Below are 24,264 nucleotides of genomic sequence, written 5' to 3'. Positions count from 1 at the left end.
TGTTTCTGTCCATGCAGGAGCGCGCTCTCTCTCTCACCACACACACACACACACACACAGTGTGTTGCCAACGCTTGCAATTTTATCATGAGTCTCACAATAAGTGATGTTTTTTTTCTCAAGCCCCAGCTCCTGGATTCAAGTGAAAGGCAAAAATCCCACCTGTCATTTAAAAACAAACACTGTCAAGCTTAAAACAGGCCCCAACCACCCACGACAGGGAAGGAAACCAGAAGACAAAGAAAATGAGCCCCAGTTTTATTTTTAAAGCTCATGATTTTTAAGTCAATCTCATGACTTTGAGGCCTGACTCCGGATTCTTGAATAGTTGGGGTTAGGAACACCATCCACACCCACACCATTTATAACACACCCTTTACGCAGATCCTTGGGCCCAGATTCCGACGCGGGTGGCACTGCCGAACTACGTCCCCTTACAGCAGTGGCAATGGCGGATAGCTGAAAAGAAGCTGCTAGAAACCAGGAAGCCTGGACATTCTCATAAGGAATCTCGGGAAATGCTGTCTCGATTAAATTACTCTAAAATGGATGTGAACCTGTTTGAAAGACCGTATTAAAAGCATAGTTCACTGTCAAATGGGGGCCACCATAGCTAGAGCAATCCCGCCGGGGGCAGTCCTGCATCTGATGTTATTCACTATTTTCATTAAATAACAAATAACGGAGTGGAGCATGTGCTTACAAAATGCGTGGCTGACACGCAGCTGCGAGGGGTCGCCCCGCACTAGAACTCAAAAACGACCTCGATAAATTGGAGACTTGCTCTGAAATGAACACGATGCAATTCAATAAAGACAAGTGCAACGTACTACATTTACGAAAGACAAATAAAATACACAGCTCCAAAATGGGGACTAGCTGTCTAGGTAGTAGTGTGGCTGAAAAGGATCTCTGGGTTACAGTGAATGCCAAATTGAATAAGAATCAACAATGTGATACAGTTGCAAAAAAAGGCTAATGTTAATCTGGGGTGAATTAACAGGAGTGCTGTCAGTAAGAGACGGGAGATAATCATCCAGCTCTACTCAGCACTGGTGAGGCCCCAGCTGGAGTCCTGTGTCCAGTTCTGGACCCCTCACGCTTTCGGAAAGATGAGCAGCCCCAGTTCGAGCACCTACGCCCAGCCATACAGCACACTACATCCCCAGTGCCAGTAATGAATGCAAACATCCCAGATCTCAATAGCACAGGTCCTGCTCCCAGCACGTCCCACGGGCCAGGAGATGTGCTGGTCTAAGCAGTAATATCACCCTCACCCACACAATGATTGCTGCAGTGACCACTTCCCCCTGCGAAGGATTCTGTCGGCCCAGGGACTGTTTACGACGCAGCAGGTCCAAGATTTCTCAAGGATTCAAAGAATCAGAGCAGCTCGGGGCTGCCGGCCTGATCCACGGGCCAGTTAAGGAACATAGCAAGTAACAGACATGGCAAGCTGTTGGTGTGTTACTGCTACCCTCTAGTGGACAGAATTAGCACTGCTGCACAGGCCCTATACTACTAGCCATCAGGAATTCTCTCTCAGCTCAGGGCAGGACGGATCCAAATTCAGTCCTTTTTGTTGCAGTGAGGCTTCGAGTGACAACAGGGTGCAGCACAGTTATAATACCACATAACATTTATGTCCTGCCACCTCTCTAGGGCCCACAGCTCTTTACAAAGTTGTCATTATTCCCTTTACACAGATTGGGAAACCGAGGCACAGAGCGAGGCAGGCTTCTTCCCCAAGGTCACCCAGAGAGCCAGGAATAGAACCCGCCTCTCCTGCTTCTCAGGACAGTGCCATACCCACCCAGCCACACCACCTCCTACACACTGTGCCATCCCAGCAGGCCATGGATTTGTTAACTAAAGTTCAGAATTCAAAGGATTTGGAAAATTTGAGGAAGAACCACCATAAAATTGATGAATTGTAGGAACTGCCACAACAACTCAGACAAAGGTTCCACCTACACCAGCATTCAGCCGCAGTACCAGCTGCTTTAGAGGAAGATAGGAGAAACCCTGCAGCAGCAGTTATGGGATAACAAACTCTCAGGGAAAGTTTCCTCCTGACCCCCATTAGGGAGAGGTTGACTTGTGCCCTGAAGCATGAGTGTTTATATTTCCTCCCCAAACTCTTGTTTAGTTTTTAATGTTTACTATAACAGTTCTAGATACTTATGTTGTCCCTAGATGTGTCCAGTCCCTCTTTGAATCTTGGTAGGTTCTTGGCCTCTGTAACATCTTGTGGCAATGAGTTCCACTGGCTAACTGTGTGCTGCGTGAAATCATTTCCTCTTTGTTTTGAACTTTCAATTTCACTTCTTGTATGAAACACAGAGAACCCTGCTTCCCAGCGTGGGCTTCTAAGTGTATGACTGAAAATGACCTACACAAATAACAACAGAGTAAACGAGTGGCTTAATTAAAAAACAAAACTTTATTTGGTCCATTGGAACCTGAGTTTGAAAACCACCCATGGATTAATTCGTATCATACAGGGATTACAGATCTGATTTACAATTGATAAAATAGCCTGTGTTTCGTAAGAGCTGGACCGTATTTACAGGGTTAAAAATATTCACAGCTCAGAGAGAGAAAAAACAAGAGAGAGAGAGAGAGAGAGAGAGAGAAAAGAAAAAGACGGAATCGTCCAAAGAAGGAAAGGAAAGAACAGAACACATCGTTCGACGAATAAAAACTACAAATAACAGAGCTTGGCTCAGCTGCTCCCTGACGTCGGGGGGCCAGCAGGGTCTGAGAGGCAGCGCACACGAAGGGGCAATATCCCTCCCAGCAGAGATTCCCCCATTCCCACCCCCCTCCTTCCCAGGGAGCACAGTGCAGACCATAAAAACAGAAGGGAGGAGAGAATTGTCCCATGCTCACAGCCTGGAGGGGAAACCTGGGATCAAAATAAGCCTTGGCACTGCCAACCCCCTTGGTGCCCAGCAAAACGCCAGCCTGCCCCCATTCTGGGTCTCTACAGCACAGCTGATCTCTCAGGGGGTGAGACGCTGCTCACGGGGGACAGCCTGGCAAGCTACCTGTGCAGGCCTCACCATAGCACACATCTCTGCTGGAGAATCTGAACCCGGAGTACACCGGGGGCCTAAATGCCTAGGGACTGAGTGCCTGTTTCAGGACCTCCGAAAACTATCATGTTAATCAGGGCAGGTAAATGAAACAGGCAGCTCCAGGGCTGAGCTAGGGCTGATTCCATCTGAGCATCACTCCCCCTCGCTAAAAACACAGAACATTTCCCAGGAGCCTTTGGGGGAAGATTAGTGCAAAGCTTAAAACCAGAGTTAAAACCGCCCTGGGATTTTCATGTCAAAGGGCCTACTATGGGAGAGAGGCTTTGCTGAGCTGGGGGAGTCACGCTCTGCACAAAGCCGAGTGGACTCATCTGCCGTGGAACCTGGCTAGCTCAGAATCCCACATGCAGAGGTGGCAGCTTGGGGGTCTTGGGCCCATTACACTGATCAGCCATGAGCACGGATCTCCTGCTAGTGCCCAGTGGCCAGGGGCTGCACTGTCACTCCCATGACACCCCATGCCAATGCTCTCCAACGGGCCCCACGACGTCCACTGCACAAGGCATTTGCTGCCGCTCCAGACTCACTGCCTCTGCTCCGGACGTGACCCTCACCCCCTGCTCCCTCTGCCCTGAAAACCCACAAGGTGCCTAGGCAGAACCCCCTGCCCCACCAGCAGCTCTGGGATCCCTCCAGAGTGGGGTAGTTGTGGGGCAGGGATTCCCTGACTAAGCTAGCTGGGGTTTGATTGGCCGTTCAAAGCAATGATCGTTTAAAAAAAAGAAAAGTCAGTGCATGGCAAAACTGTCAAACAATGGGGGAGGGGCGCAAGTCTGCTCAGCCCCCAGCCTGTGTCCAAGCCCCAGTGCTGGCTGGTGTACTCACTACGCTGTACCCACCCCATACACTGACAGCCCTGGAGAATCCCTGCTCCAGCTGCGCCTTTCACCTGGGCCCAGCCATGTGCTGCACTGAACCATCAGTCAAGCTCAATTTTTTGTGCAGGGGCAGCTCCATTGGCTTCCCTGGTGCAGAGCAGGCCAGGATCAGGGCAGACAGCCTGTAGTCGGGCCGTCTCTTTGGCTGGTCTCCCTGCACGCCGGCACCAGCCCTCCCAAAGCTGGGACAGCGGTGCCACAGGTCGAGAGGCGCACTGAGGAAGGCTGGACTGTCAGTGCCAGGGGATGGTTCTCCAGCACAGCTCATGGCTTCTCTCCTAACACTGCTCCCTACGGCCAGTACTGCATAGTACACGTGTTCCTCGCACACACTGAGCACGGGCGCTGGGAGGGGGCTGGAATCCCACACATGCCCCGTGTCTCATAACGCAGCGAAGAAAAGGGCCATTTCACTCCATTTTGGTAAAAGACGCTTTGTAAAACGTTAACAGCTGCTTTTCAAAAGAAATCACCGCCCCCCTCCCAGGGGAAAAAGCAGCTCTGAGCAGCCTCGTTCTGCCCGCTGCAGGAGGGGGCTGCCCCCAAACACTGTTCTTTGCCCTGGTGAAATATGGACAAACATCCCCCTGCAGGCCATGGGACAAAAAACTACCAGCCCCAGAAACCTCTGGGGCATAAGGCTTTACCCAGAGCTGGTTTGGGGGCTCAGAGATCAGGCCATTGGCCAGCAACTTTTACCAGATTTGTGGGTCATGTAAATTCCCAGCCTGATCTTCCTCTCCCTGATATTCGCCATCAGCCTCCTGCAAAGCCGCTGGCATGAGATGCAGCTGGAGGCAGAGATGCCAGTGCCCCAGGCCGGGCCGGGCAGAGGTGATTCCATGCACCCATGGCCATTTAAAGCAGCAGCACCTTCCCGACAGCCCACGTGAGCCCACTTCGCCTGGGCTGGCCCCCTGGCTTCCTCTGTCCTTGCCAGGAGCTCGGTCTCACACTAGCTCTCAATTCTCTTTGGCTGGCAAACAGCCGACAGGAGGGCAAGGCAGGGCCCGAGGCCGGCTACACCGGGCCCCACCAGCTTGCTGCAGCCATGCTTCCACAGCGACCAGGCGGGCGATCCCGGAGCCGGGCCCCGCGGTACCAGGCGGGTGGCAGGGAGCGCAGACAGACGGACAGACGTCAGTCAGAGGTATATTGTTTTTTGCAGCATCAGGTGCCTGACGCTAGCGGAGGGAGCAGAGTCCTGAGTGACCGTAGGGTTGGGAAGGAACCTGCCTCCCCGCCCCCGTTCTCCTCCCCCAGCCTGGCCAAGGCTCCCGGCTGCCCTGGCGATTGGTGGCCATTCCTCCAGACCAAGCGCATGCGCTGGAGGGGCGGGGGAAGGGCCAGGATCCTGAGACTGCCCCCGCCCCGGCTGGCTCCCTGTAAAGTGCGTGCGCTGGCGGACAGGGGTTGTGCGGAGGCAGGGAGGGGAGCGGGGGAGGATCCCCAGCCCTGAGGGAAAGGCGCCTGGCGGGATGCTGTGGCACTGCCCCCTGGTGGCTCAGCACCGCCGGGTCGGGAAGCAGCCCGAAGCAGCCGGGGCCAGGGCCTTGGTTAAAGCAAGAAGGCAGAAGCAGGAGAGGGGCAGGGAGGGCTGGGCTGGTTGTCATAGCGGCCGGGGCCCGTGCAACCCCGCCACTTCAGGGGTGAGCAGCGGGTTGTGGGTCCCTTTCGTTGACATCCAGTCATTGAGGAAGGCCTGGGCGGCTTTGCGGTGCACCAGGCGGTGGGTGATGGAGAAGCCAGCATTGCCTTCCAGCTGGGAGAGGATCACCAGCACCTGTCTGCAGGGGGAGAGTGATCAGTGTGGGTGCAGCCGGAGCCTGCTCTCTGCCCATGGGTGCAGCTGCTGAGAGACACGTGCTCCTACGTGGGGCTCCCTCATGGCAGGGCCTTGTTAGGGCCACAGGGCTCGGGGGCTTGGCCAGCAGCTAGGCTCCCTCGGCAGCCCCTTTCCCAGAGGGGCTCTGTGGTTGGGCTGGAGGTACCGGACTCCCTCACCAGCCCCTGCCTCCTGGGGGTCTCTGTGGTCAGGCTGGCGGCACCAGATCCCCTCGCCAGGCCATGCCCTGGGCCAGCAGTCTGGGCCTGCCACATGGCAGCCTCATTCCTGGCATTCCCCGGGGTGTCCCCTCACCTGTGCAGCGGTGGCACGCTGTCCTGGGTTTTCAGGCTGCCCCGCGTGGACACCACATTGAAGCTGTCCGTGCAGTCGCACTGGACGTGCAGGTAGGACTTGGGGTGCCGGTTCTCCACCACCACGATCAGCCCCGCCCAGCCATGCGTCAAGTAGTAGCAGGTCATCCCCTCGCGGCCCTGCCGGGACAACCAGCAGGGTCAGACGGGCAGGCCCCTCCCAACCCCTGCGCCAGAGCCACAGAGTCAGTGCCCACCGTCACAACAGGAACCCAGCCAACCAGAGGGAGCTGCCGGCCTCTCCTGCTCACTCCAAGCCATCCAAGGCACCTGCCCTCACTTTGCATCACCAGTATTTTCCCACCTCAGCACCCAGAGGAGGGAGGGATGATCCTGCAGGCACAGGGATGCCCTGTGTCCCCATCCCCTGCCCTCCCTGCTCTCCAGGGACTGAGCCCATTCACACCCCCATGCACCCAAGCAGGGTACCTGTGGGATCTGCCAGCCAGGTACTGCCCTCCCACCAGCCCGCCCTACTCACCTGGCAGGGAAACCTGGCCCCCAGAGGTCAGGGCACACGACTGAGCTGAGCCAGGCTCCCTGTGGGAGAGGGATGGAGAAGCTGCAGCAAAGGGGAGACCCCCTCTAGCCACAAGCAAGAGCCACCAGTCCGACCCAGGGGAGGTGTCTCCGTAGCCAGCAGCAGCGGTGAGCTAGGGGCGAGTGGGGCCAGCTGGCTATTTGTAGTGCACTAGCTCCAGCCCCACTAGCGCACATCCCTCTCCCCGGGCAGGGAGGCTGCAGCACAGACGGACCTGGGGCAGCCCGTGTGTACCGACCCGTCAGCCTGCAGCTTGGGACTCAGCAGGGCCCCGCACCCACCTCGTGCCGCTCGCCCTTGTTCTCGGTCAGCAGGATGATGGCGTCGGCCAGTGTGGTGGGCTGCGCCTCGACCTGCTCCACCATCACCAGGCGGGAGCTGTAGATGGCCAGGATGTAGCTGGAGCTGTCGGCGGGGGGGCTGGAGGCTGGGGAGAAAAAGATGGCTTCAATGAGGGGGTGCGCCAGGCCCTCCAGCCCCCACCATCCTGCCCGTGCTTCCCCACTCGTCCAGCTCCTCCATCAGATTCCAGTTCAACTCCTGCTGCTTGGGACAGGACGCTGCCCAGGGCACCCTGTTCCCTTCACCAGCACCTCACTGAGCTCCACTGATATCACAGCCCCCTTGGGACAGGCCTTAGTCACCCCCGGACAGGGGAAACCGAGGCAGGTAACTGCAGGTACCAGGCTGGGGAAGGGCTGGGTGGGCTGTGCTTACGGTGGCCCTCTTTCCCCCGTGAGATCGCCTGTGTCTCATGAAACGGAGATGGGGCGCAATCCTGGAGAGACAAGGACCTGGACTCTCGCCAAGCTGCCTTCCCTCTCCAACCCACCCCACAGCCCCTCAGGGCAAGCTGCAGGGACATGCCCAGCCAATGGGGAAAGCCAGGGGGAGATACCACTGTCCCTCGCAGCCCCTGCCTGCAGCACAGGAGCGAGGCAGCAGTACAACCGGTCCCACAGCCCCTCCCTGCAGGGCACGCTCAGTGGGCTGGTGTGCTGAGCTGGGAGTGCACCGGGGGCCCCACCCTGGCCAGAGGACGTGCCCGGCAGCGGGGCGTTCCAGTGGTTGAAGGCACAGCACACGACAGCGTATTCGCCCGGCTCCAGCATGACGTCGCAGTTCACAAACTTCTTCACTGCCCGCTTGCTGTGGGCCACCAGCCGGCCCAGGGTCAGCTTGTTTCCGCTGGTGAATGTGGCGCGGAACACCATGATGCACAGGTCCAGCAAGTGGCTGTCCACCATGTCGGAGCGCCTGCCCGGCGGGGGGGAGGGAAGAGAGGGGAGGAAAGAAGTCAGGACTGAGCCAGCCATGCCCCTGCCCACCCTGGATGGGGAGGCTCTAACCGGGGGATACGGCTGGACTGCCAAGGTGAGCGGTGCTGCCGTGAGCAGGACAGGCGAGCGGAGCAGATCCACCAGCTGGGCCTGGGGAAAGCATGGCAGGAGCACCCCCTAGCAGCAACATGAGTGCTTTACAGGCATAGCTCTGTCATACAGAGTAGGGATTCAGGGGGCAAGCGTGTACCCAAGAAAGGCTCCCCATGCTGACCTGGGCGCCCTTTGCCTGATACAAACCCCTCCTGCTTGCACCCAGCTCAGGCAGAGGGAGACACGTCCCGGGTGTTGGTATCAGCGGATTACAATAAAACCCAAGGCAGATTTTGGTGATCTTTCCCCTTCATGTGTCTCCTGCACCAAGCCTGTGCTTTACACTCGCCGCCGGCAGATGGGGCAGAGAGCTTCCTGCCAAGCCCTGTTCTCATCCGCAATAAGCGGCATCGAGGCATCGCAGCAGAGCCGCCTCCCAGGCCAGTCCCAGGAGGGAAGATCCAGACAATTCCCAGCTCAGGCTGCTTTGGGCAGTCAGGGAATAACAACAGCTGGCCTGTCGCCAGCATCACTCGAACAAGGATCCCAAAGAGCTTTGCACATGTTAATGGCAGGGCAGGATTACTATCCCCATTTACAGAGGGGAAACTGAGGCCCAGAGCATGGCAATGACTTGCCTGTGGTCACCCAGGGGCGAGGGGCAGAGCTGAGAATGGAATCCCAGACTCCTGGCTCCCAGACCTGTTCCCCCCTGCACTGCTTGTCTGAATTGGATCCAAGGCATTGCTCCTTGCCCAAGTGCCACACCTGGTTTTCCTGCCTCACCTGCTGCCCTCCTGGAAGAGGGCGAACTCCAGCGCAGCGCGCTCCAGCACTGTCAGCGAGGTCACTGTCACGGGTCCGCTGGCCTTGTTGGGGAAGGTGCCCTGCACCCGAACTTCATGCCAGTCTGAGTGGAGCTTGCAGATATCCACTGAGTCAAAGTATCTGCCAGGAGCGGGGCCAAAGCCAGCGTCAGTCCCAGGCAACGGTAGCCATGGCTGAGCTGGGGCTTGCAAACTCAGGCTGCACCAGGGCCTTGGTGAATGGATCCAGCCCCACCCTACCCACCGCTGGGCAACAGAGTGCCTCCAAGGAGGATGCAGATGGCTACCCACAGACAGGAGCCGCACTGCGGGTGGGTCAGCATGGTGCGAACCACATTCTCTGCAATGGAGAGGGGCTTCCCAACGAGCAGGGGCTGGGCCAGACTCGCCTGGCCAGCGCACCCCCACACTCAGCCTCTCTCCTTGCACGGCCCCCAGGCTGGAGCCCGAGCCCAATGGGGTGGCCCTGGGTGGCTGTGCTGCCCAGCAGGGGGTGCTACAGGGACTGCCCTGGAGACCTGGCCCAGGCTCCCCAGCCCCTGGTGTTCCCGGTGGAAGAGGCAAGGAGCGGGTGGGAAAGAGGGAGGAAGGGGCAGAAATAAAGGAGAGCAGCACAGGGGATGGGGGGAGAGGGAATTAAATGGCTCTTTCCCAACAAGTGCAGGCCCTGCCCCCATGCCCAGGGGCCTCAAAGGACCCTGAGGGGCTAGAGGCATATTAGGAGAGGATTCCTCCTTCAGGAGATGGCACCAGCACGATGACCACCACTAGGTGGCGCCAAAGCACCAGGCTTGGCAAGGGACAGGTGATGCGGGCACAGCCCAGCCAGCGCTGCACCAGATCCTGCCAGCCCTGCCCCTGCGGCCCTGAAGGCCCACAAACAACCAGGCGCTCGGATTCAAGTCTCCTTTAAGGTGGCACACACCACTGGCCTGGGCCCACGAATCGCCAGCAGCACATCTGGCAGGACTTCCTCATCCCAACACTGGCCAGGTCTGACCCTGCATCACATACCGGACCCACTGGGATCGCGGGTGGGAGTCAACACAGACCCCTGCCACAGGGGCCAGCCGGCCGCACTGCCCTGGCCAGAGTGGCTAGCGAGGACTGCCTTAGCTAAGAGGCCTCCCAGCCCCTGGAGCATTTACTGCCAACTCCAAATTGGGCATTTTAATGCAGTCTGTGTATCTGTCCATGTCTGACCTTGTGCCCAACTACCCATGCTTGTGAGCCTCAGCCCCAGGCTGTCATGGGAACCCAGGGGTCTTCTCCTCAGGCCCCGGCCTTGCCTTGCTGTGGAGTACATGGGAGCCCAGGAGCAGGGCAGGACTCAGCCCTCAGGATTTCTCCAGAGCTGTGTCCTGTCCCCCATGCCCCTCAGGAAGCTCTGAGAGAGCTCAGGAGCAGCCAGATTTTTCCTGATTTAGGGGCTAAATTTTCCCTTTTGTAATTTCATCCCGTTTCCCCTCCTCCTTCCCTTTGAGCCACCTCCCTCGCCCCAGGTATTTACCCCATGCAAACCTTGGTACCCTCCCAGCCCCAGCTGCCACTCAGCCAAGCTCTGCCTAGCTTGGCTTTTTTTGAAGCTAGACTCTCAGTCCAGGTGGCAGCAGTCTGACATGAGCCCAGGGATGTTGGGATCTGGCGCTCTCACTAGATTCAGTCCCAGGGGGAGGCAGGACAGGCCCGGTGGGGGAGCTGCCCAGCTCCTGTCCTATAACAGATAATGACGAGGCCAGGAATTCGGAGCCCAGCAGGGCGAGGGGGACCCAGTGCAGCCCCCAGGTGCTGGCACACGGGGAGCCTCCTGCTCGGCTTTACCTGATGAAGTCGCCATACTCCATCCAGAAGACGCCCTCGCTACTCCCATGGGGCATCAGATCGTGACGCAAGTGCACCGGCCAGTGGGGCCACTCGTCGGACCAGCTGCCATTCCAGGAGAAGCGGCCCCAGGGGTTCCGGAGCCGCAGCAGCCTGATGGGACAGAGGGAACAGTCCCCAGAATCACAGCAGTGCCGGGCGAAGGGCATAGCTACTGCGCTCATCAGCTACAACCCACTAGACATTTTTCATCTCCCGAGACTCTCCCCCATCCCCAAGGGTGAGCCAGCAAAAAAGGTAACTTCCTGTCCTCACTCTGCCAATGCACCTAGATCCTAAACAGCTGCCACTATCCCACCCCTGGGATCCTGGCACAGCTCTGCCCTGCCAGTGCACCTCAGTCCAGACCCACAGCCCCCTGCCTGCTATCCCAGCCTTGGTCCCCCCACACCTCCACCAGTGCCCTTCCATCATGTATCTGCTGCAACCCAAGTACCATCCTTAAGCTGCACTCAGCAGAGGCTACTTGCACGGCAGCACCAAGCAGCAGAGTGGTGTGATGTAGGCAAGCCATTAAAGAGATCCCAAACTGAGCGCACTGAGCTAGCTTTGAAAGCAGGCCTTCCATAGCATACCCCTCCCCATCTCTGCCAGTGAGGATGAGGAAGTGGCACGGCATATTGCCAGCGCAGGTAGCAGCCCCACCCCAAGGCCCTTACAGCCTCAGCTGGAGGCTGGCCTGTTTGTACCAGACAAACAGACAAAATCAGGGGGGCAGGTGGGGAACCTTTCTGTGCAGCTCCCTCCCCCCTGGCCAGTAAAGATCAGGGACAGCTAGCCCAGCTAGATCAGGGCCACCCAGCATACAGCAGGCAAGGACGCTGGGGGTGGTGGCCTACAGCACAGCAGCACCTCAAAGCATAAACCAGTTTGTGTGACACCAAGGGACAGAGCAAGGGATTCCACTGTGGAGACTTGGCCATGTTTGTTATTGGGGTTCCTGGAGTCCCCTTGGGGCCAAGGCCTGCAGGGGGGCCATTCAGCACAGATTGCCCCATAACCCAACACCCCCATCCTCAGCCACATGACACACACACTCCATTTCCCCGGGATTTCAGCTCGGCCCTACACTGACACCACAAACCCAGCTAGAGCAAGGCTCTGTCAGTAACCCCTGGGCAGGTGCAGGGGGCTGGCAAAGCCTCAACACTCCAGGCTCTGTGCTGCTGGCCCCACCCTCCCGAGCACAGAGGGGACTGGCGACACGATACCATGTGCACCGTGGCCCGGCTCACCTGCGGCTCTGCACGTCCCGCACGTCCAGTATTGAGTAGGCGTGCCGCGGGCGAAGGCCCATGCTCTCATAGGCTGCGTCATCCACCTTCATGTTGCCCCCGCCGCAGGAGGCGCCCATCAGAAACCTGCAATGGGCAGGGAGGAGAACAAAGGAGATTGGCGCCAGGCCGTGTGGCACTGACAGGGATGGAAGGAGAGGCTGGGAGCTAGCCCTTCCCCTCCACATAAGGACATAGAGCCAGGGACAATCATTCTCTAATCCCAAGAGGAGCTCCCCTGGTTCAGTGACAGGCGGCCCAGTGCCAGCCAGGAGATGGCCCCGCCCATGGCTGCTAGTGCCAGTCACACATTCTGCTCTCAAGAACGTTCGCTCTCTATTCATCCCACAGCCAGGCTCTTTGTCCTGAAGCTCCCCAGGTCTCCCCGTATTCTGCCCCAGCCCAAGGCCCCATTGGCAATGCCAAGGGCTAGGGCTGCCCGTGCCGGGCATACAGCAAAACAGACTGCAGCCACCCCATGTAGATAGTGCCTGCTGAGACCACTGGCCTGGCACACAGCACTCAGGTCTGCTTGGAGCAGGTTATAGACCACTGAGTGCTGCATTCTAGAGCTTCCACTGGACACCCCACTTCAGACACAGAGAAGCACTGCATGCTGGGCTCTGTAGTCTCTGCAGGTGGCATCACACTATTAAAGAAAAGGGCAGACAACCAACTGTGCAGCAGAACCCTGGACATCGCATATGGTCTGTTTAATGATCCCGGCTCCACTCTCCCCTGCCAGAGAGAAATATCGCCAGTTCCGAGCACTCAACACAACCTGCCATCCGGGACCCTAACTTCCCTCCCTTATCCCTGCATCTCCCAATGCCCTTCATCGCAGATCCAAATGAACCCTGCCTTCTTCTAGTCTCACAGATCCGGTTTCACTTCTCACTGCAGCAACGTTACGCCCCAGTGGGGGAATATGCAAGGGTGGGGCCTTAATAATATAGAAGATTGGAAAACAAAACTCAAGCAGAGCAAAAACATCAAATGAATCATCAGGTTAACAATCAGCCATTTAAAATGCAACCCAGTCTGGTGATAACTATGGGAGCGAAATTCATCAGGGTTGGATTTTCTGTACAAAAACGAATAAGGAGAAAGTCACTTCCTAGCACTATGCCCAGGGCCCTGCTGCCAACATTTATCAAGGCTGCCAAGTGGGGCAGGTTGCATCCTGGGTTGACACTCTAGCTTCTCTTCTGTGCTCTCTATGAATAAGAGCTGCCACTCTAGACTCTCTTTTACAACTCTATGCTCCTGACAGCTGAACATGAACCCCTCCCGCCTCATCTTACCCAGCCTCCTTAGAACTCAGCATTTTGGCCCAGATGAGGTCAGTGTCAATGGGCTCCTCGCGAGGGTTAGTGGAGCTGACCTGCAGCATCAGGCTCTCGCAGGGGGCGCCGGTTAGCGTAGCCAGGCCTTCGATGGCGCGCCCCGCCTGGAGGGCAAAGTATGAACCATGCAGCTTGGCCAGAGCCTTCTCAATGAGGGCTACCCACAGCTGCTTCCTCTGGGCCTGGGAAAGGGAGAGAACCAGGGGTTACAAGCACATGGAGGCGTGAAGCCAGCTACACAGAGTCGCACTCACATTCATGCAAGCCAGGACCTTTGCGCGAAAGTTCCCCCCGGTCTCCTTGACCCCACCCTGCAAAGATCACGCAGAGCAGGCCACAGGGTGAGTTACTGAGTGGCTGCCTTTGAATGAATCTTATCTGACCAGCATCTTGTTCCCGTGGCATCACTCCCTCCACCACATGCTGGAGTTGACCCAAGAGGCTGTGAAGACTCTGCCGACAATGTGGTGCAGAGATGTATCTGGACAGGTTTTCAAACGCAGGCTAATGGCCCCACTTCCCAGTAAATCTGGATTTAGGAATGTTTAATAAGAAAAGGGGATTTCAAATGAGCCTTGAATGTCTGGATTCATACCCACTCCCTCCAAAAGCCAGCCCCATGGATTAGGCTGACTACAGAGCATTTGCAGATTGAACCAATTATATTTCACACAACATAGAGACGAGATTGCTTCAAGGACAAATAGATGACAGCTCAGAGATGTCAGAGACACAACAGCAAACTTCTCTCCCCCGCAGTGCAGGGACAATGGGAAGAAGTAATTAGACAGAGGCTGCTTCGCAGGAGGAGCGTTCCCTTAAATTGCTTTATTATGGTGCTAGGCTGTGGCATTGTTACGCGGATTATATATTCATAAATAAATGCAAAGACTGCGTGAATACAACTAGAAATCTGCAAAGGTTCCATCAGCACTAGCCACATGGCACAGCCTGTATGATTGATTGTGCAGCGCCTAGCATAATGGGGTCCTGGTCTATGCCTGGGGCTCCTAGCACTACCACAATACACATAATAAATAATCCTAGGGCAGGCGCTTTGTTAGATGAGTGAGGCACTTGGCAAACACACGGCAGCTCCCCACCCAAGGAGCTTACAGCCCATGGAGATAAAAAACAGAGGCGGAGCAGATGACAGCAAAGTGACTGAAGCGATATCTGGCATGTCTCTTGTTGGGGCTAGATGTTAAGTTACACATTTCAAAAAGTAACAGAAAACACCGCCTACATGCAACCTGGCTGAGCTAACACCGTGCTGCAGGAACAGTGGTAAAGTGCTTTGAGATCAACAGATGAAGCGCACCCTAGGATTATCCACATTGCATGACATTTTGTGACTGAAAGGTGACATTCCAGGAGGAGGTGACTGGGGTGGGACCTTCTGAGATGGGGGAGAAGAATGAGGCTTCTTTGTGATCTACAAAGAAAGCCTGAAAGTGCTTTTGTGTTTTGTTTTTAAAAGTCCCTTCTCCCTGCCCTACAAAAATGTTATTTATCTCTGCTTGAGATCCTATACAAGTGGGCCCTGATGCTGCTCTTACTTTGACTTTTTAAAACTCAGGCTTTTGGTTCACATTGGTTATCGCTTATAAATTCCAACACCTACAAAACATCTAAGAGAAAAATTCCTTTTCTTAAAGGTTCAATTCTGCTCTTCCACCCAAGACCAAAGAAAGTTCAATCCACATGCAAGACCTGCAAGGAAACCTCCAAAAAACTCAGGGAAGGCCCTACTTAATATTTCTAATGTAAAATAAAAACACACTTTATTCTGAAAATAAATATGTAACTGTAATTCTTATCCAGCCTTCTCTGTGCTTCATGAGGAGGCACAAGCTGGGCACAGAGATGTATTTCCCCCCTTTTTAGTTTCCCTTTAATGGTGCCCTGGCTTTCCTATATATCTCTGTTCACTCACAGGGGAGCTGGAACAGATGCCTGCAGAAATCCGGCCCACGGTTGTTTTGATTTTGAAATGAATGCTGAGGATTTGCAGAAAGCTGCCAGCCAAGCAGAGACCCACACTGTTTTCTGTGCCCCTGATTTTCTCGGGTCTCTGACACTGAGGCAGTGCGGTTTGTCCGGAGGATTTTCCGGCCTGTGTTTCAGAAAGGACACTTCCAATCTCCTTCATGCAAATGAGCCCAGCAAGCAGCCGCTGGGCCTGTCAGACTGGGCAGGGAGAACAGGCAGTGATAACAGGCAGTGATGTCCCAAAGGGGCCGAGCCTTTTTTAATCAGTCACAATCCAAGCAGATGCCAGCTGAGCACGCCCAGAAGCGATCTGACAATTGCTCAGAGTGTATTTATGTCGAACGTCCCCCCTCAAACCAAGCAAAGGTTAACGGAGGCAGTCCCCACTGAGAACGGGGCCCTGCCCTGCTTCAAACTGTGGCCCTCTTTTCTCCCATCCCAAGGCTCGAAGACGGCTCATGCTTAAAAAACAGAAGAGTCTGTAAGTGCAGAAGGGAGGAAGGAAACTCAGCAAGTTACATGCACGTGAGGCCCAAGGAGGCTGCAATGGAGACAGCTTGGCAGTCTAACACAGGCGCCGCCTGCAACCACTGTAATAAAGGGAGAAACTCACCCCACAGCAGGCCGTGGAACCATGACTGTTCCCCATTACCCACTCCACAGCCAACAGCGAGGCACAGGGTGGACTGTGATCAGCATCCCCCCTAGCCCTGTGATTTTGATCTACATGTCCTGGTGGAAGGGGCTATTCGTGCTGCGTCGCTCTCTGTCCCACTGCAGGCCTGTCCACGGGCCTGTTCAGCTCCCCACCCGCTCACCCATGGAACATCAACCCCTCCTGTCAGCCACCCAGTGGCCAATGGTTGCCAAGGCAGGAGGAGGGGGTGCTGACCTGAGAGAAGAGGAGGTAGCCACACTCATCACAGGGCAGCATGTCATCCACCAACACTGTGGTCCACGTGCCGTCTTTGCACAGCCGCACCTGATAGGCTCCTTCTGGGCACATGGTCCGCGTGATCATTACCCTCTCCACCAGCTCCGGCCGCTCTGCCAGCACCGCCAGGGCGCTCAAGAACCTGGGGAGAGACCAGACAAGAGGCCTCAGGAACCGTGCTGGAGGAGGCACGTCTGCGGCATTGGTATGGAGAGACGGCCTTGAGCTGAGAGGGGGCACGGGGCCAGGTGGGCGGCGGAAGAGAACATTCACCTTGGGGATATTCCTGTGCCTGCTCTACAGAGGAGCCAGGAACTAGCTAGACGTGCCCTTGGATCCCACCAGCCTAGCTGGACCCTTGGAATAGAAAGGTCCCTCCAGCTGGATTCCTGCCTTCTTAGCCGGCTGCGGGGACACCCCAGCCACAGGGTAACTGTGATCTGGCTGGGGTGGGCGAGGTGCCAGCCCAGCCCCGAGAGCTTTGCCAGGGATTCCAGCTGCAGCAGGCTTGGCCCCTGTGCTGTATCCTGCCCTGTGGGGCAAGGAGTATTTTGCGCACTGGCCCTGCCCAATGGATTAGCCCTTTTCATGCTTTCTGCTTCCAGGAAGAATAGCAGAATGGTGTCCAGGTTGGCTAAGCATACAGGAGTACACAGCCTGGCACTGCCAGCAGGGAGTGCCCTCCACCTAGAGTCAACACCCGAAAAACTCTGCTTTACGTTCCCCATGGGCTGCAGAGAGGAAAGAGACGAGGCAGCTCCAGAGACCAGGAAAAGAGCAGGCTTTCTGAGCTATCCCGGCCACTCACTGCCAAGTCAAGGGGGCAGGCATGTAGATGGGCATGGAACATGCCAAGTGCTCATCAGCAACCATTCTGGAAGGGACGTTAAACCTTGTGCTTCAGGGTTTGAGCCAATTGCTAGCTATTAAGTACCAGGATGAGGCAAATTATCCCACATCTGCTACTGCGGGGTTCTTGCCTTGTCATCTGAGCGTCCAGCACTGGCCACCGTAAAACAGGACACTGAGCGTGAAGGACCTTGGCTCTTATCCTGCCTGGCCATGCCCAAGTCATCTTACAGCCATGCACATGCAGCCACGCCAGAGGGGCAGAGACCACAAGGGAGTGGGACAGATCCCGGCGGCCCTGTCTGAACTTGTCTAGCAGAAGATCAGGAATGGGGCTCAGGAGTTTTCTGTGGATGCAGACACTAAATAGGAGAGGAGACTGGCTCTATAATGAGGGGTGAGAGCACACTAGGGACTGGGATAGCAGTGGATGTAGGGGGTAGATGAAGGAGACTGGGGTCTGTGATGGGATGAGGGATGGCAGCTGGCACAGGGGTGTTTGTGTGAACACAAGAGAGGGTCGGTGTGGCTGGAGTGCTATCAGCCCTTACCAGCAGTTTCCCAGGAGTCCCTGCAGAATGTCCGAGGGCCGGGGCGTCCGGAACACTGACCACTTGACTGACCAGTCCTTGGAGATGCTACAGTTGATTTCGTGGGGCCGCAGCCACAGCTTCACCCTCTGCTGCACGCTGTCCCCATCAGGGAACCCCACCGCCTTGGGCCCTGGGTGAAAACTGTCATCCACAAAGTTGACCTTGTTCTGCAAACACAAGTACACTGTAAGGGAGGAGCGGGTCTGCACAGCCCCCCACGCTCCCATCAGCGCAACTCCAATGGCAGGGGACTCCTGGCTCCCCACACACCCCGGGAGGAAGAGCCAAGGTGTATCTGCCACTGCCCTGGCTGGGAGGGTAGGACACACTGGAGGCTGAGCCCTCGAGCTGCTGCCAAGGAGGGTGGCACCTCAAAAGCTCCCCTAAGGCTGGCATTCAGAGTACGGTGCCTGGAGACTGTAGTGGAGAGGGCACAGCAGCATTAGACCTCAGCAGGCTTTTCCCAGGGCTGCTGCTGACTGGAGCACCTCCGAGCGCGTGGAAGAAGCGGGTCCCTGCAGCTCCCCCTGCAGGAAGCTGAGCCAGGCTGAAGGGACCATCCTGCTATTCTCCACATGGGTCAGGGGCTATCTCACAAAGGGCAAGAATTCGCCCTCACACACCTCTTCATATCTGGTCCCCAAGGAATGTGCAGCCCCACGAACACATGGGAACCCTAACTGCTTTCCACCCTCCCGAGACCAGTCTCGTGGCTAAGGAACGAGGAGACCTGGGGTCAATTCCCCACTCTGCTAGACTCCCTGTGTGATCATGGGCTTGTCAGTCAGTCTGTAGCTGTGGAGTGGGATTGATACCCCTGGCTTTCTCACACCCTGTTCATCTTGGTGAGTTAGGTTGGGTGCTGTTGGGGGCAGGGCCTGTCTCTCACCATGTGCCGCACACCGGGGCCTGGAGAAGATAAGAATAGCAGCAAACCTCCAAGGAAGCCTCTACTCTAAACCATGCTCTGAACGCTCACTGCTCTGTGCCATCAAGGAGCCTTTGCCAGCTGCTCCCTTGTGGTCTGAGTCATGGAAGCTGCAGGCTGCTCAGACGCACTCAGCTTGAGGAGGCCAAGCAGGGGAGGAGCCATTGACCAAGGACACATGCAGCAGAGAGGTTAGACAACAGCGATAAAAATCAGAGGGCTGCTGCCTCAGCCCCAGACCATCCAATTCCCTTCCTATTATAGGCCCAGCCTGCTTCCACTTGCGCTGCACTCTGCACGGAAGGGGGAACCAGACCGGGCTGATCACTAGGAGGGTCTCCAGTGCATCCATAGGAGGAGGATCTGGGAATCGAGAGACTGTGCAGGAAGAGGGCTAGGTTGAAGCATTTGTGTCAGAGATAAAGAAAGAAGCATTTTGGGGGCTGAAGTGCAGGTCTACTCTGGGAGACCCTGTGGCCAGCTAGAGAACTGTTGGTGTATCTGTTGTCTTAACACTCAGGGAGCAGCCCCTGACAGAGGAGAAATAACATTTACTCAGACTGTTTACAACTGGCTGGTACAAACCAGAATCTTTTTAAATTAAAGAAAAATCAAATTGTTACGATAGAAAACAAATGAGATTTAAATGAGGTTCTCTATCCATGGCAGGGGTGGGCAAACTTTTTTGCCTGAGGGCCACATCGGGGAATAGAAATTGTATGGCGGGCCATGAATACTCACAAAATTGGGGTTGGAGTGCTGGAAGGGGTGAGGGCTCTGGTTGGGGGTGCGAGCTCTGGGGTGGGGCCAGAAGTGAGGAATTCAGGGTGTGGGAGGAGCTCTGGGCTGGTGGAGTGGGGTGCAGGGAAGGGCTCCGGCTGGGGGTGCGAGCTCTGGGGTGGGGCTGGGGATGACGGGTTTGGGGTGCAGGAGGGTGCTTTGGGCTGGTATCAAAGGGTTTGGAGGGCGGGGGGGGATCAGGGCTGGGGCAGGGGGTTGGGGCACAGGGAGAGGCTCAGGGGTGAAGGCTCCAGGCGGCACTTACCTCAAGCGGCTCCCGGAAGCAGTGGCATGTCCCTTCTCTGCCTCCTTTGTGCAGGCACAGCCAGGCGGCTCTGCATGCAGCCCTGTCCAGAGGCACCGCCCCTGCAGCTCCCATTGGCTGTGGTTCCTGGCCAATGGGAGCTGCATGGGTGGAATTTGGGGCAGGGGCAGCATGCAGAGCTGAGGCCCCAGGGTGTTCCTATGCATAGGAGCCAGAGGGTGGGGCATGCTTCCGGGAGCCATGTGACACAGCTCCCGACCCTGCTGGAGCACTAGAGGGGGGCCATGCCGCTGCTTCCGGGAGCTGCGTGGAGCGGGGCAAGCCCCAAACCCTGCTCCCCAGCAGGAGCTTGAGGGCCAGATTCAAACAGCTGGCGGACCAGATCTGGCCTGCAGGCCATAGTTTGCCCACCCCGATCAATGGGGCTAGCTCTCTTGGCTCCTGTTCCAGTCTGAAATCACTGTGGGAGTTGGGTTGCTCATTTCTTTAATTAGTGTTTCCTAATTGTTCACAGCCTTCCTGATTTTGCAGAGGGTTTTTTCCTACTGACAAGTTTCACACTTACAATATTCATCTGTATCGAACAAGAGAAGTCCCAGGGCCTCCTTAGTCTTCTCTGAGGGGAGCTCGCCACACAGTCAGAGACTAAATTCATGAGCAAATAGCCTGTGCTCTATTTGAAACCAGCAACATCTTCGGATATACTGCACATACAAAGGTGGGTCTGTGGCAGTATCCCCACTGGACAGGTGGGGAAACTGAGGCTCAGGTTGGTAGCAATGAATGTGTCAGAGCCACGAACAGAACCTTGTTCTCCTGACTCTCATTCTAGCACCCTCATCACCGGACCAGGAGCGATATCATCAGAATTGGAACAGTTACCGTTTGTCGGGCGCTCGGGGTTCCGGTCACCACCCCTTCCTTCGTGCTCGCTGAGGCTTCCCACCCAACTGCCTTTCTGGATGCGGTGCTTGATCTGGTCTAGAGCATCACGGGCTAGCTTCTACAGCAGCAGTGGGCCCCAGTGGTACCAGCTGCCACCAGAGTACATACCAAGGATTGGGCAGGAGGGTACTTGAGCAGAGCTGGCGTGTGTATTTCAGCCCACACTAGGAATTACACTCCCAGCTGCTGTGTCCACACACCGTGGACGGACATGATTGTGGGCAAGTCATTCCTGCTCTGTTTCTCAGTTTCCCCCTTTGTACAACAGTTTGCTGGATTACCAGAGGGGAGGGCATGAGAATTAGCCAACACGGCAGATTCTCGAGTGGTGTAAAACTGTCACAGCTTCCCTGACTTTGATGGAGCTCTAACAATTTGCATCAGCTGAGCATCTGCCCCAGTGTCTGTGCAGTGCTTTAAAACAGAACGTGCTCTATTAGTGCCAGGTGTTACCATTAGAAAGGGAGGGAGGGATACAGGATCAGGGGATCCAGACAGCATAAGGTAGAGAGAGAAATGAGAAGGGGAAACAATGCCAGGCAAAGAGACAAAAGAAATGGGAGAACCTGAACGAGTTTTGTGCCTAAGGGGGCAGAGCAGAAATAAGACTGTAGGTGGGGAGATTAAATCTTATTCCATTCTGGGACACAGAAGGAGGACAAGGCTAAAAATGAATAAAGCCAGGGCCGTGTTGGTTAATACACAGACCCAGGGAGAAACATTTTGAAATGTACAAGCAAAACAGACGAGAGCAGAACGCCATCAGCAGTTAATTCAAGCAGAACTTCCTCGCTCAGAGGGCTACTAACATATGGAATAAACCATCAGAGGAGACTGCTGATGCAAATAGCATCAATGGGCTTTAAGAGGTTACTCCATATATTTCGGATGCTTGGGGCTAGTCCAAATGGGAACTGCCACAAAAGAACAGAGCAATGGTCCATCCAGTCTGGAGTCCAGACTCTGGCAGCGGTCTGTACAAAACATAGCCATGGCTTTAAGACTATCAAACACAGCAGCAGATCGAACTCTTTAACCTCCTCTTAAGTTCAGGCACAGAGCGGGAATGAATTCAGTCAGGCAGAATCTCTCATGCTGTTATGGTGGGAGCACAGATCAAAACCCAGCACACAAAAAGAGAGGAACAGGAAAGAGTGGGGGAAATCTGGAGAGGACGAGAGGTTTACTGCTTTGTTAATTATCCATCGTGGTGTATTTCTTTCAGGTCCCAGGATCCTGTAAAGCTTCTCCCTCCAACCTGTTGCAGGAATTCTGATCAGGTGGGTTGATCTAGCTGCAAGCTTCAGGGATAATACCTTCACAGCTGGCCAGAGGGAGATCGCTGTGCCTCTGGGGTCTGGAGAGCCGCAGGGCACTGAGCTAGACCTCTCTGTCTGATCAGGTGTAGATTAGCCATCAGGGAATGAGGTGAGTTATTCTCTACCTGACTATTTTAGGCCCTGATTCAGCAACACACTTAACATGCCAGTAGCCCCAATGCCTCCAAAGTTACTTGCTTAAAGTTAGGCCCATTGTAAATACCTTCCTGAGTCAGGGCCTTATGGATGTAAAGGTGCGCAGCTGCCTTGGCAAAGATGGGCACCGATAAAAATAAATGTAGGCCATCATTTTCTACAGCCTTGTATTCAGAGTCAGTATTCCGGTGGTCAATAATCTTCAGTGGGGAGCTGTAGGGGGGAAACCCCAGCAGGGCTGAGTGAGGATGGAGGTGAATTCCTCACCAGCAAAAGGGAGCGATAGTACCCAGATTCCACCCGCAATAAAAGCTACAATGCCCAAGTCTTCTATAGTGCTTTTAATCAGTAGATCTCAAAGTGCTTTACACAGAGGTCAGTATCTTTATCCCACTTTACAGATGGGGAAATTGAGGCACCAGTCAGAAAGTGACTTGCCCAAGGTCACCCAGCAAACCAGTGGCAGAGCCAAGAGTGACACCCATGTTTCCCAAGTCCCAGTCTAAGATTCTTAACACTAGGTAACAGTGCCTCCCACTAGCCCAGAACAGCTGGATGCTTTCTCCATAAGGTGCGCCTACATTACAGTGATGAAAGCAGGAGAGATTAGAGACTTCTTTAGTAGAAGCAATGAATGAAGGTTGCCATCAAAGCATCCTATCAGAGCAAATCATTGCAGCGTGGCCAACCCTTACGGCAAATCTCATGTTTGTTTTTTTTCTTAAAGCCCTAAAACCTTGGAGTCACATGAAAACAACAGAACTACAGCTTTCATTTAAAAACAAAAACAAATCAAGAAATGTCTAGCCTTCCTGGCTGCAGACAGAAGCTTAAGAATGTGAACCCTAAAGGTTAAAAAGCCAGATGGCAAATAAGAGCTCCAAATGAATGATTTTTAAAACCTCATGTTTTTTAAGTCCATATCATGACTTTTTAGGCTCCAAGTCACAGATTTTTAAATTCTTGGGGTTGGCAAAAGTGGTATTATTGCTATCAGTCTGCATCCACCTTTTGTCTCGTTTTATTCTTGAACTATACGTTCTCTGGGGAAAGAACCATTTTTGTTCTGTTTATACATCACCTAGCACAATGGGGTCCTAGTCTCCAGCTGGGTCTTCTAGGCAGTACCAGAATACAAATAATAATGTTCCTTTATAACATCATTAGGTTTCAGAGTGAACACACATTCAGTAGAACTGGGCAATACACACACCTCAGAACTAGTGTTTTGGGCTCTCTGCAGACTCAGGCAGACAGTACTGCAATGGGTCACTCTGTGAAAGTATCCTCTGCAACCATAAGGGCTAGAAACCTAAAGGGAAGATTAAATTGAGCAGATTGGACAAATGACCAGGGATGAGTATATAAATATTCCTCGGGCATGTAGGAATGGAATCAGGAAGGCTAAATCACACCTGGATTTGCAGCTAGCGAGGGATGTTAAGAGTAACAAGAAGGGTTTCTTCAGGTATGTTGGCAATAAGAAGAAAGCCAAGGAAAGTGTGGGCCCCTTACTAAATGAGGGAGACAACCTAGTGACAGAGGATGTGGAAAAAGCTAACGTACTCAATGCTTTTTTTGCCTCTGTCTTCACGAACAAGGTCAGCTCCCAGACTACTGCACTGGGCAGCACAGCATGGGGAGGAGGTGGCCAGCCCTGTGTGGAGAAAGAAGTGGTTCGGGACTATTTAGAAAAACTGGACGTGCACAAGTCCATGGGGCCGGATGCGTTGCATCCGAGAGTGCTAAAGGAATTGGCGGATGTGATTGCAGAGCCATTGGCCATTATCTTTGAAAACTCATGGCGATCGGGGGAACTCCCGGAAGATTGGAAAAAGGCTAATGTAGTGCCCATCTTTAAAAAAGGGAAGGAGGAGGATCCTGGGAACTACAGGCCGGTCAGCCTCACCTCAGTCCCCGGAAAAATCATGGAGCATGTCCTCAAGGAATCAATTCTGAAGCACTTAGATGAGAGGAAAGTGATCAGGAACAGTCAGCATGGATTCATCAAGGGAAAGTCATGCCTGACTAATCTAATTGCCTTCTATGATGAGATAACTGGTTCTGTGGATGAAGGGAAAGC

The 24,264-nt window shown here is 54.8% G+C and overlaps 1 protein-coding gene across 3 annotated transcripts in view; it reads right to left on the bottom strand.

The window, feature by feature from the left end:
• Positions 1-2,456: 2,456 nt before the first annotated feature.
• The window catches only part of CAPN15 (calpain 15), a 95,735-nt gene continuing 73,927 nt past the window's right edge, over positions 2,457-24,264 (bottom strand). For 2 of the 3 annotated variants that reach the window (XM_084641431.1, XM_084641432.1), the window contains exons 3-12: positions 17,747-17,955; positions 16,305-16,488; positions 13,379-13,602; positions 12,036-12,161; positions 10,741-10,893; positions 8,879-9,040; positions 7,747-7,976; positions 7,001-7,146; positions 6,120-6,298; positions 2,457-5,766 (exon numbers count right to left, since the gene is read on the bottom strand). In XM_084641431.1, the coding sequence (XP_084497557.1) occupies positions 5,589-5,766; positions 6,120-6,298; positions 7,001-7,146; positions 7,747-7,976; positions 8,879-9,040; positions 10,741-10,893; positions 12,036-12,161; positions 13,379-13,602; positions 16,305-16,488; positions 17,747-17,955 (1,791 nt within the window). In that variant the 3' untranslated portion in view covers positions 2,457-5,588. The remainder of the gene's footprint in view (positions 5,767-6,119; positions 6,299-7,000; positions 7,147-7,746; positions 7,977-8,878; positions 9,041-10,740; positions 10,894-12,035; positions 12,162-13,378; positions 13,603-16,304; positions 16,489-17,746; positions 17,956-24,264) is intronic. The other variant, XM_084641433.1, reaches the window with a different exon arrangement.

The sequence above is a fragment of the Lepidochelys olivacea genome (assembly GCF_965140295.1).
Source record: "Lepidochelys olivacea isolate rLepOli2 genome assembly, chromosome: 10".
Lineage (NCBI taxonomy): Eukaryota > Metazoa > Chordata > Testudines > Cheloniidae > Lepidochelys > Lepidochelys olivacea.
This window is presented reverse-complemented; position numbering and strand designations above follow the sequence as displayed.